General features: G+C 37.4%; 1 protein-coding gene across 2 annotated transcripts in view; it reads right to left on the bottom strand.

Annotated features, from left to right (window-relative positions):
• The window catches only part of sema4g (sema domain, immunoglobulin domain (Ig), transmembrane domain (TM) and short cytoplasmic domain, (semaphorin) 4G), a 63,069-nt gene that overhangs the window by 3,908 nt on the left and 45,809 nt on the right, over positions 1-13,352 (bottom strand). For both annotated transcript variants that reach the window (XM_015387535.1, XM_015387545.1), the window contains exons 9-13: positions 11,472-11,647; positions 6,837-6,975; positions 6,531-6,753; positions 6,332-6,447; positions 4,595-4,749 (exon numbers count right to left, since the gene is read on the bottom strand). In XM_015387535.1, the coding sequence (XP_015243021.1) occupies positions 4,595-4,749; positions 6,332-6,447; positions 6,531-6,753; positions 6,837-6,975; positions 11,472-11,647 (809 nt within the window). The remainder of the gene's footprint in view (positions 1-4,594; positions 4,750-6,331; positions 6,448-6,530; positions 6,754-6,836; positions 6,976-11,471; positions 11,648-13,352) is intronic.

Raw genomic sequence — 13,352 nt, 5'->3', positions numbered from 1 at the left:
TATATATATATATATATATATATATATATATGAAATCCATCATCTAAAAAACTATCTTTACACAGAAGAAGCCTCTCCTCAGCATGATGATGCCACCAACGTGTTTGACCATGGGAGGGGTGTGTTAAAACTGATTTCTACTGATGGGTTTTTACATTATTGCTTTGCATGTAGGTCAAAAAATGTAAGAGTTTGTCTCATCTGACCTCAATATTCTCTGTCACACCTGCTTTGTCTGTTGTATGAGAATGTTAATGTCTTTCTTTCAGAAATATCTAACTTTTTATCATCATTTCAATAAGGCCAGATTTGTAAAAGTATGAATAGTAATCCTCTTACTGAGGCTCAGATTCTCAGTAGCTCCTTCAAAAAAAATATTTTTTTTCTTGTAGTTATAGAAGAATAAATTACACAGAGAGGGACTCTTACAAGCTAAGAACTGAAAATGTTTTGAGGCACTTTTTGATTATTTAGGGGCAATGAAGCAAAAAGAGTAAAATACAAATGCATTACACACCTTTCAAAGATAACACAATAAATTATTCCCCTTCGTAGTTATATACTTATTTATGTTGCTGTAAAAAGAATTAAAAAATATTTTATTTTTGCGTTTGCAAGGTCACTAAATTTGAATGAAAAAAAAAACTTTTTGAAAATAAAACTTCAGAAAGGGAAAAAAGGTTTTGAAAAACAGTTTAAGACGCTATTTCTATGCCACAGTAACATGGGGAAACAAGAGAAGATACTGATTTGAGGAACATCTGCTCCTCTTTTATAACAATCTGTCGTTAATTTGATTTGTGGAGTAATTTTAGAAGGTGGAATGATCATGATAAAATTAAGTTAGCTGTTTGTTTTCTGCTTGTGTATAATTCAAAAAGCAAAGTGCTTTATGCAAAATGATACAAAAAAAAAACTAATTATGCAATAAAAGCTGTTTGCAGTTATTTAGCATGCATTAACCTAAAAAAAAAATAGTTTGCAGATTATAAATCCCATTTTCAACAATCTTTAACTACTAATACCTTTACCATGACAAAGATCCCTTGCGCTCATTTAGACTCAGAACAAAGAGTTTGCAGATATATTTTGCAGGTTTTGCACATCTTGCAGTGCCTGAGCTAACTGCAATCTCCTGGCAGAGGGAGCCTAAACACTTGGACGTTTTACTTGTTTTAATATAGCATAGTGGGTGAGTAAATCTCTTCGAGCACCATCTCTACTCTCCAAGAACAGGCTGTTCAGTCCACTTTATCAAAGACTCACAGAAAAAAAAATGCTTTAGAAATCGTGTTCACTGGGATCTGTAAGATGTTTCATTAATATTCAGCTCTCTGCTGTTTTTTTCATTTATTTTTTCCAGCAGCCATCATGATTAAAATAAATACACATGAGAGGGAGAAGTGTCTGCTGCAGTAATGGAGATTAAGATGTCTGCTGCTCAGCCATGCAGAGTGAATGAAGAGAGGCAGTCCCTGATGGAGGACTAAGCATGCTTTAGGTCTGTTTGTTTTGGAGGGCTTTACACTTCATGGTTCTGCTGGTTTGTGGTTGGCTCTGCGTGGGTGCCACGTTTTCGAAACCTGGCCTGGGCTTATTTTGCATGGACTTTAGATGTTCTCTGTGTGCATGTGTGGGTTCTCTCTGGGTACTCTTCTCACAGCCCCCCCCAAAAAACCATAACTGGCTGGAACTGGCCTAAGATATAAGCCTATGAAAGTGTGGGGCAGGGTGTAGCCCTCTTCCAACCCCTACAGCTCTACAGGCAGGTATTTGTGATGAGTGGATGGTTGGATAATGCTGAGTCACTGTGCTGTTACATCAAAACAATAAAGGTTAAACTATTAGAGAGGCACTAGGAAACTAGTAGTCTGGCCGGCTATTAAGTCTCAAGACTCTTTGCCTACGGTGGCCCACAGGTGTCAACACTAATACAAAAGCCGCAACACAACTACAAACAGTAATTACAAAGGCTGCCACAAAACGTGTTCCAACTTTTGTATTTGTGTTGCGGTTTTTGTGTTAGTGTTGACACCTCTGGGCCACCATACCGGTCTAATACAGACTGAACCAATCACGTGGAAGGCGGGCCCATAATCAACGTCACTTTTCTGTAACCATAACAGTCAAGATTGCAGGAGCACAGAGCAATGTTTTAATGAGTACTTTTATTATATTCCTAATTAGCTCAATATAACTTAAGTTAAACAACTGTCTGCTGTGAGAGATTTTCTTTAAACATTTTTGCTAAACATTGGTGGTTATCTACGGAAGAGGATTAGGGCCACTGGGATAAAAAAAAAAAAGTTTACTAATTTTTAAATTTTATTTCAGTTTAACATGGGAAAAAAAGTCAGAATTCTGACTTTTTTCCTATACTAAATTGAAATAACATTGAAAAATTAGTAAACTTTTTTTTTTTTCAGAATTCTAAGAAAAAAAGTCAGAATTCTGAGATTAAAGTCAGAATTCTGACTTTTTTTCTTAGAATTCTGACTTTAGATGACGGTAGACTGTAGATGGGCACCATAAAGGAAGAGATGTGGGAGCACTCAGCTTCACTGACAAAGATGTGAGTTGTTTGAGAGGGCCAGTGACACATTGGTGGAAAATGAAGGAATTAGGCAACTTTTTACGTGCCTGAGGGGTCCCCTCATTAATAGAGGAGCAGAAGGTCATTAAAATAAGAGAGCAAGTCTCTAAAACAGACATGGCTATGGCTTGATGCTAACATGTTTGTTATCTGTCAGAATTCTGAGAAAAAAGTCAGAATTCTGAGAAAAAAATTCAGAATTCTGACTTTTTTCCTATACTAAATTGAAATAAAATTTAAAAATTAGTCAACTTTTTTTTTCCCAGAGGCCCTAATCCTCTTCCGTACCGTAGTTATCTGATATGTTCTAATGTGTTTTCTCTAACTGTTTGCCCCGTCTTTAAATTAGGCTCTACATCCTCCTTTCCAGACTAGCAAGCCTGGCCAGCTTTAAAAGAAAATGACAGCAAACATAAATAGTATTGCCTACTTTTGATAAACTGCTTAACCCAGGTTCACATAAAAGAAAATAAAAAAATACTTAAGTTTGATCAACTTTTTTCTCACATTATTTCTTCCTTTTAAAAGTTTTAAAAGGTGAACATACTATTTCAAATAAACCAGATAAAAAATAACCTAAAACAGCTTCAGTCGAACTAATGTTAAAGATTTCAATCATTATGCCAAAGCAATTTTTTATTTTTACTTAAAATATGCTAAAGAGAACTTTATAGTTATGCTGCTATAGGCTTAGAGTGCTGAAGGGCATAAGGACAACTTTTCATCATTTTGCTTCATTCTATCTCTTTTCTCCAATTCCACAGTATTTGTTAGTTCAACTCTATATTCTTTCTGCTTTTCCCATCATAGTACTTTTTTCGGGTCAGCTCCTGTTTGGCTGTAATTCAATTCTCAGGAGAAATATCAGCTGGGCTGCTGCCATTAATACCTTAGATTATAGATGATTTCCTGTTTTCAGTGCTTAGTCCTGTTTCTCTCGAGGCATACATAATTATGGGCTCAGATTTTACTGTGACTAATGTGCTCTCTTTCATCCTTTTGACATGAAAACTGGCTCAGAGTGCATCTGCTCAACTGTTTCTTTCCCAGAAGGAACCACCTGTAAAGCTGGTTCACAATTACCTTTTCTAACATAGAAACTATTTATCGACCAGTGCTTCTATGTTTCTCTCATATTTCTTCTTCTGTCTCCTTGAACCAGAGTCGGCCTCGGCGGATTGCCGCTCACAGTTAGCCTAGTTCTGCTGGAGGTTTCTTCCTTCTAAAAGGAAGTGTTTTTCTCTCTCCACTGTAGCTACATGCATGCTTGTTGTGAGGAATTGCTAAGGAGTCAGAGTTGATGCAGTCAGCTGGTTTCCCTTAGATAGAAAAATTTTTACCAATCTGACTGTATGATCTGGTTGAATAGTCCCTGTAAAGTGCCAGTTGACGTGTTGTGAATTGGCTCTATATAAATACACTGAGTTGAATAGACCCGAATAAAGTTGCCTTGCCTCGCTCCACCCACTTTATTATGACCTATCTATATTTTCTTTTCTGGGGATTTATTTTGCCCCCAAACTTCCAACTTCATTTCTCCTGAAGCTCCTGCTGAGTTATGCAGGGCTGATGAGAAACAAAATCCAGGTCAGCCACACTGTCTAAGACTTGCTTTCCCAGAAATTACAGTATGTTGAAGGAGGAGAGGCTGTATAAATAATTAGTCATGCTTCCATGTTGCTGTTGAGATAAAGGGAGGACATAAACAAAGACCAAAGCGCAGTAAAAGTGATGAATGTGTTTAAAAGTTCAGTGCATAAAACTTGACCAAATGTTGTTCTTGCTGTTTATGTTGAAAACCAAAAATTACTTAGAGGAAGAAATGTGGAGCTGGGTTAACAGGTGTGAACGTAAAAGCTGGTCATGGAACATAAATGATCTAATATCTAAAACAAATCTGGTTTATTTTAGGAGTTTGACCTTTTTCTTTATGTATCTGTCTGCTTTCTCTGTAAACAAAACTGCACATCTATTGGTATTTTAGTGTCCTTGTTGGCTCACCTCTGCGCTCGTGATGATATTTCCACACAAACTCTCCCATCCCAGCCGCAGAAGGGGTCTCTTGCGAATACGCAATCATAACAGGAAGTATATCTCTGGCAGGTAGACATTGGTACCTGGATCAGACCAGAGTGGGAGCCGATGTAGATGCTCCTCTAACAAACAAAAAAGAAAAAAAAGTTGAAGTATGCAACCGTATGTTGAATCTGTGTGTTTCATGCTTGCATTTATCTAATTTTATTCTAAGCAGTGGTGTGTTTAGGGTCAGTGCTGATTTTCTGCCACATGTAGTATTTTGCATTTAGAACAAATAGTAACATTTTACTGTTATCTAAGCAGAACCTTCTCCCACATAGAATAGAACTTAACTTTATTGTCATTACACTGTCATAAATACAAGCAATGAAATTAACTCTCTGCATGTAACCCATCCCCCTGGGGAGCAGTCGGTTGCCATAGTGTGACGCCCGGGGAGCAGTGTGGGGTTAAGGGTCTTGCCCAGAGACCCAGAGTGGCAGTTTGTGGGAGTGGGGCTTGAACTCAGAACCTCAGGGACCCAAGCGCAATGCCACCACTCCCCCCGGTAGATCATGTCCCTAAGGAATCTCCTCCTAGACCTGGATTAAAGCATCTACCAACTCTTGGACAGCCTGTGGTGCAACGTGACGCTGGTGGACAGATCGAGACATGGGCCGTTTCTCAATATGCGTTCTTGAGCATTCTCGTGTGCTCGTGTACTCGTGACACAGTCATCAGCCTCAGCCCGAGTACCGTTCCAATTCTCAAGAACGCACCAAATCCCCGGATGTTGTTCTCGCCCCGCCCTCTTTATCGAGCATGCATCAGAGCAGACTTGTGCGTTCTTCAGACTGACCGCTTTCCCAGAATGCCCCGCGGCCGCAGCTTGATTCGAGACAGCGCTCACAGTGGTAAGTTAAACATTCCCTTTTCTGCTGCTGTTGTTCTTCAAAAGTACGTTTTGAAATCGTTTGAGGCGATAACATTATACATTGAAGCCTCCCTGTGTGGCCTGTTTACAGAGTTAGAGCGAAATTTTAAAAAAAAAGTCCGACGTTGAGCGGACCAGAGTGACCAGCAGACCTCCGAGGGTAACCGCAGCCAGGGCTAATGTTACCCCGTCTGTAGTGCACTTCTCTCGGTCTAGTTATGTGTGAACTACCGCTCGGTTTTTTGCTTTAATTCGGCCAAACATTGGTTCTGTAATTTTTTTTAATGTTTTTTAAGCTTTAGAAATTAAAAATATTGTTTTCAAAATGTTTTGTGTAGGGAATATATAGTTTTGACTGTTAAAGAAAGGCTAAAGAACGTTGCATGTGATGACGTCACGAGTACGCTTCTGTTCCAACACACATACGTGCTCACGTGCCTTCGTTCTCGTCAAGTCCGATCTTTCTGCGTTCTCGCCAAGAACGGACTTGACGAGAATGCGAGTACGTACTCGCATTCTCGTGAATTGAGAAACGGCCATGATGTTCCCCTAAGTGCTAAAGGAAGATGTTATGCTGGATCACTTTCAGGTGTGTCAGATTAAAAGGGATTTAATACATTTTGATTCTTTCGATTTTGTCACAACTATACAACTTTACAGTCTGAAGCCCTAAAGGTTACACGATATTGTTCAATGTGGGTTTAGAGATAAATTAAAAGACCTCTTATTTAATTCTGTTAGGAACAAAGGGATTACTCAAGACTGATGCACGTTCTATCTGTAAATACCTGGACTGTAGATATCACCATGCTCTCTATTGGCTGTGGTTTAGCAAATATCTGCAGCTCCTCTATGATATGCATCTCTCCATCCACTGACACAGCTCTGTGCAACCACCCATCATCTACAGGCCAAGACAAGACAGGTATTAAACCAAGATGGTGGAGAATTAAAATCAGTTCCTGATGGGACATGCATGAACCTCACCTGTTCCCAGAAACAAGACAGTGTAAAGGTTTCCATCCAGTGCCAGCTCTTTGTGGACGGCTATCTTGACGTAGTTGACGCTCCTCTTGAACATGAGCGGCACCAGGCCAATCGGATGCACCTGCTTAGCCATCAGTGGGTGCCTCCTGGCAAATGTGAGGACGCTGTCTGGGAGGTCTCGAGAGGAGTTTATGCCCTGGGATCTATGTAGGTCTGTTATACACTGCAGAGAAAAACGTAGCATCAGTATTTACCTACAGAGGGTGGTTTAATCTTTCATAGGTAGAATTGGAGGATGAAACTTACCGATCCAGGTCTTGGCTCCGGAACCTTCCCTGTGTATTCCCGCCACTTTGAATCCTGCACCTCCATGTATGGTCCTTCAAACACTCTTCGCACATCTGAGAAGGCGTATTGGCAGATGGCAGATGCTTTGATATTCTTCCTGAAATATAATCCAACACCCCAAAGACATGTCAAGAGGACAGCTGTCAGCATTGATGATTTAGACTTGGAAAAAAAAAAAACCTGAAAGATCTAAGAAGGAGCTGCCGCCAACAAGATCCACTTTCAGACACAGTACAGATCATCAATGACAAGTCAAAGGTTAGCAAGGAGTTATCATGCTTATCCAAAAAAGACTTCCAGCCACAATAAAAGCTAAGATTTTATGAAAGTGGAGAGAAGATAAAAGTAGTTTGTCACCAGTATCGAATCCCATCATCCCTTTATTCTTCAAACCAAATTTGCCAAACTAAAAAAACAATCTCCTTTGAGTCATGATCAACACCTATCCATTGTGGGAGTGGGTTTCAGTGCTACACCTTTGAAAGGACCAGAGCAAAATCTGGTAACCTCAAACCAGGTGACTCTGTATAGTCTGATGCCCTGAAGGTGAGATTAGTAAACTGGGGGAGTAAGAGGAGGGAATAAAGATCCTTAAACCCATTGTGTGGCCACGTCAGCCATCAGAAGCATTTTGTGAGGAAAAATGAGAACAAAGTGAAACCGGAGTCAGTCTTCAAACATCAAAACCAGTGAACAGTGTTTGCTTCAGGGGCTTACTCATTCTTCCACACTTGAGCTGATGTTCAGCTTACTGGGGGGCGGGTGAATAAATAATTTCCACTTTAATTAATACCATTAAATCTCATTCAATTACAGATAACTCCTTTTCTGATGGAAAACATAGGTTCATTAATTTTATCCAAACTTATCTAGCAGAAATAGGAAGATACCAATCCCTAGTGGCTTTTACAAATGGCTGCTTTTGCCTTATAATCAGTGCAGATCTTCAAACTATTCTGCTAAAATTTGAAAACCAAATTGTTCATGAATGATTTTCTTGATTGTATGATGGACAGGTACGCTGGAAAAAATGGAAATCTAGATAAGTTTTTTTTTCCTAAAATAAGTGCATTTACTCCTTGATTGAGGAGGTAAAAGAGATATTTTGCCAATGGAACAAGACAAATTACATTTAAAATAAGAAAACACAATTGCATTGTCTTGTTTTAAGTGCATTTTATCTAAATAACTTCTTTTAAGAGTAAAAATACTCATTCCATTGGCAAAGCATTTCATTTACCCACTCAAATTAAGAGTAAATACACTTAATTTAAGAAATGTTTATTTATTTCTAGATCATTTTTACAGTGTAAAAGATTTGTAAAACTTAGGAAGGTGATTTGGTCACTGAAATCAGAGGGAGGGATTTAGAAGTTTCAATCCTGATAATAAATAATATTGTTGTAAATTAATATTGGATAACTAGAAATAAATAGTTGTCATGAGACACTGGAAATAACAAGATCCTGGATATAAAAGGGTTAGTAGAAATTTCTATGTAAGGTGACCAGGTTCTTGTTAACAATTTATTTATGGTCCTTTATTCTTGTGTTCAATTTTCAACTCTTCTATAGAGCAATAGACTTGTTTAAATCCTATTTGGACAGGGACATTTTTATTTCTGCAGGTAAAGGTTAATCAGAGACCATAAATATCATGTGGCGTTGCCCAAGGATCCATCTACGGTTCCCTCCAATTCAATATCTACATGGTCCCCCTAACTCAGATCTTAATACAACATCAGTTTCTAAGTATGGAGATGACACACAGTTGTATATTACAACCTCTCTGGTGACAATTAACTCATTCAGCTCTTGGTAAATGCAAAAAAAAGCAGATAACACAGGAATGTGCCGACAAATTCTTCAGTTTAATCAAAGTAAAAGTGAAGTAATATTTTTTTAACCAAAAGAGGAGCATTCAAAAGTTAGCACACAGCTTGAGCTGAACCAGCTAGAAACAACCAATTGGGCTCACTGCAACTCTGTCTTCACAGGTAGAAGACTGGATCAGACAGATGTAGTTGATCTAAAATGTTGATGTCTGCATCCTTACTACAACTAAAAAAATGGAGCCTCATTCCAAAGTCATTCCACTGGCTCCCAATATCTCAGAGAAAAGACTCTAAATCCTTCTGTTAGTCTATAAATCACTGAAAGGCTTAGCTCTAAAATATGTTCCAGTCTTTTTACCAGTGCACCTACTACCCAGACCTCTCAGGTCTTTTGGATCAGATCCACTCTGCATACAAAGACCCAGAACGTTTTCTGTTTTTCTCATTTACGGCATTTTGAATTGTTTTGCCACTTACATAAATAAATTTGGAAGGTCACATGTTTTTGGTGCTGCTATGTGATACGCAGGTAGGTCTTTCCTGTGTGTGGGGATGCTGGTGGCTGTTGTTGCTCATCTGCAAATGTTTTGGTATCATTACGGTAAATGTTTTGACCTTCATGGGATGTTGGGATCTAGACTCTAGAAAGACACATTCTCAATGGATGGGGAGGCAGTTTTTTTAAGTGGAGCTTAAGCGGCTACTCTGATGTAAGGACCTGGGATGTTAGACTGACATTCAACATTTTCTAAAGTACATCATATATTAAAAGAGATTTTCTCTCCAGGAAAAGCTGGGGCCTCAAAAGGAAGATGGATGTAAAATCTTAGATTTAATGCCAGGCAGAAATAACAAAGCTATAAGGATAAACAATAGTAAACTATCCAACTTGAAAACAATATAATGTGGATCTAAACAAGCTAGAGAGATCATTTCAACCAAAGTATTTATACTGGCTTTAATTAAGATAAGATCTCTTTTTAGGAAAATAATTTTTAATCAATGACTTAATTACTCAGCAAAATCTTGATTTTATGTTTCTAACAGAGACATGGCTGGATGAAAATAATGAGATTTTATTGGAGATCGCACCACCCAATTATAATTTTCTCCATCAGAACATACTGCGTAAAAAGGGGACTCATTACTCTGTTTAGTGACTCAATACAGAGTAGAAAAGGAATCCTGGGTGGCTTTGAATCTTTTCAATATCCTGCTGTGCAAGTGCAAGGCCTTGTTCAAGGCATGTTTGTAGGTCTCCAAAGTCCAAAACAAATTTTTTTAATTATTTAAATCAACTTTTATCTGTGATATGTATTGAACATGACTACTTAATTTTTGTGAGGGACTTTAATGTAGATGTTGACAACCCTGAATTTTTCCCACTGATCTAATTTAATCTAATAAGAAAACTTTTTATCATGGGCAGTGCAATTGAAAACTTTACCCAGGGTTCCCCATGGCTACCACTTTACCCAGTAACTCAGTAGATGAGCTAGTTGATCATTTTTATTCTAAAGTTGCAGACATCATTGTTTCCATTGTTCCAGTTAGAGGAAAAGTTGTCTCTGGGAAGATGAAATCTCATGGAGCAGTGAGAAAAGAAAAGAGTAAGTAATGAAATGCCGAACAAAGGTGGCAAAAGAATGGACTCCAAGTTTACTATAAAATCTATAAAGAGAAACTTCACAGATATAATTTACAATTAAAAGATCAAAGAGAATCTTTCTTCTCTGAGATTGTCAAAAAAAAACATTAACAAAACTCGCACCTTATTTGCCACAGTCAACAGGTCGACAAAACCTCCTATTTCTGTGGCCAATGAACTCCACTCTAAAAAGGCCCGCAATGACTTGGCAAAGTTTTTTACTGAGAAAATACAAGGTATTAGAAAAACAGACTGCACATCAATGTCAATTCCAGTATCAATACTGTCTTCAATTAGAATAAACTCAGTTGAAATGCCCCAATTCTTTAAAATAAACTACAAAAGTTTAGAAGAAACTGTAGGCAGCTCAGCTACTGGGTCTCCCTTTCTGCTAAAGCAAATCCTACCTGAAGGAAAGAGCCTTTTATATGTCAGTAGGGGATTTTAATCAGAGAAAAATCACATGCAGGGTTCCTCAAGGCTCCATTCTGGAACCCCTCCTATTTAAAATCTACAATCTTGGTGTCATGATGGACTCAGACCTGAACCTTCAGAGGCTTATAAAGGCAGTTACTAAGTCAGCTTTTTATCACCTGAAGAACATCTCCAGGATTAAAGGACTAATGTCCAAGCAGGATCTAGAAAAACTCACTCATACATTTATCTTTAGTAGGATCGGTCACTGCAACAGTGTCTTTATTTCCTGAAAAGTCCATCATACAGCTGCAGCTGATCCAAAACACTGCTGCCCATGTTCTCACTAGAACTAAGAAAGTAGAGCACATCAGCCCATTTCTGAAGTCCTTCCATTGGCTCCCTGTAGCTCAAAAAATAGACTTTAAAAACCTTCTGTTAGTCATTAATCACTAAAGGAATCAGCACCAAATGCATAACAGATTTGTTGTCAGTGTATCAACGTTTGGTTCTAGGTCTGGGTGGACAGAGTAGGCTTAAATAATTACCACAGGTCCTATTTTTTTAGCAGTTATTATTTTGAATAGTGAAACTTTAAAAACAACGAATAAAAGGCAGTGAAAAAAAACTATTTATGTTTCTTTTATTTTAGGCACTAGGATGACTTAAACTTTTAAGTAAAAATATAAATTCTTACCATTCCAAACCAAAGATACCATAAAATACGCTGCTTTGAACATCCCTCCCTTGCAGGACAAACACGTCACGGAGGATATTGAGATGCAGCTCATATTCTGGGACTGAACACACCATTCTAGCCTTAAGAAAGGTGGTCCACTTCCGCTGCAGTGTCCTCTGGCCACCCCAGTCATTCTGCAAACACAGGAGACAGTAGATGAATTAGAGAAAAGACTGGGTGGGTAAAAGTATTTATATGCACTGTAACTACATATATCCAATTAAACACTAAAACTTCCAATCTATTAATTCACTACACACCATTAAAGTTCTAAAACAAACGATTACTGCTAAAGAAACTGTATGAATGTATGAATGTAGTCTATTAGAACTATTATATTTTTTCTCTGTGATTGTTTTTTCTCATATCTTGCACTTCTAAGCCAGACTCAAAACCCATCTGTTCCAGCTCGCTTATCTGTGAATATACTGCTCTTTTCCCTATCCATAATTGTTTTTTGTTCTCTGTTGTTTTTTGTTCCTGTATCTGTATTTTGTATTTTCATCTCTTTTTATTTATTCTTTTGTATTATTTGTAAAGTGACCTTGAGTGTCTAGAAAGGCGCTGTTAAATAAAATGTATTATTATTATTATTATTATTCTAGCTTTTTTGTGTCTTTGTCTACTCTTTTTCTGGTTATACTTTTTTCAGTGCATCATCTGACTTTTATTCTGGATCTGTTCCCCACCCTTATAACATAATGGGAAGTTTGGTGGAAGAAAAAGTGCTGTACAGGTACATCTGGAATGCCTTTTCAGGCTTGATTATACTTGTGAAGCAAAGCTCATTCAAAAACATGAAGATTAAAAAAAGACTACAAAGACTGCTGCTCAGTTGTCTGAAATACTCTTCAGATATAAATACTATTTTGCATTTTATGAAGAAAAAGAAAGTCTCAGAGTGTAGGAAGAACAAAATCATAAACACTTCGATGGTTATGAAGGCATTCTCACTTTTAGTAGTGATTTAAAGAGCCGTGCCCTCTGGTGGGGTTGGCACACAGAGCTTTATTAAGGACAAAGTCAACGCAGCTTTCTACACAGCAAAAAATGTTAATCCTAATAAGTCACTTTTTCCTAAAATAAGTGCATTTTTTCTTTAATTGAAAAGGTAAGTGAGACACTTTGCCAATGGAACAAGACAATTTACAATTTTTGGTTTATTTCAAGTGCATATTATCAAATTATCTTATTTTCAGAGTAAAAATACTAATTACGTTGGCAGATCATCTAATTTACCTACTCAAATTAAGAGTAAATACACTTAGTTTTAGAAGTTTTGACTTATTTCTGGATTTTTTTTTTGCAGTGTATTAACCCTTCATGCTTCATTCTACTGACAAAATATGGAAATTCTGATTTCTTTTTCTAGCAGGACTTGCTTCTACTGTCAAAAGTACATAAATACATATTCAGTCAAGCTGATAGATGTCAAAACTACCACTTAAATGTGTTAACATTTCTAGGTATATAAAACTTAATTCTTACTAATATAATTTAGTTCTTTTACTTTCTGAAATTCAGTTTCTGCTAAAAAAAAAAAATGTAATATAGAAAGTATATTATTACAGTTAAGTCAGAGAATGTGATTTTGATCAGGAAAAATATTATTTTAGTGAACTACAAATGGAACAACAGAGAGGAGAGTGCTCTTAATAAATGTAAAAACGGCCTGCCATAGAGACTTTATATAAAACTACGCATTAACTCGAGCAGCAATCTTCTCTTGCACCAACTTCCTCTTCTTTGCCGCTGTAGCGCTGTTTCTCTGTCTTTTCAACACATTCTCCATTTTTTTTTTCATTCCTTCATTAAAATCTATAGTTCCAGCAGTGTGAA

Source organism: Cyprinodon variegatus, unplaced genomic scaffold (genome assembly GCF_000732505.1).
Source record: "Cyprinodon variegatus isolate N-32 unplaced genomic scaffold, C_variegatus-1.0 Scaffold18, whole genome shotgun sequence".
NCBI classification, from domain to species: Eukaryota; Metazoa; Chordata; class Actinopteri; order Cyprinodontiformes; family Cyprinodontidae; genus Cyprinodon; species Cyprinodon variegatus.
The sequence above is the reverse complement of the archived record's forward strand: the minus strand, read 5'-3'. Positions and strand labels throughout refer to the sequence as shown.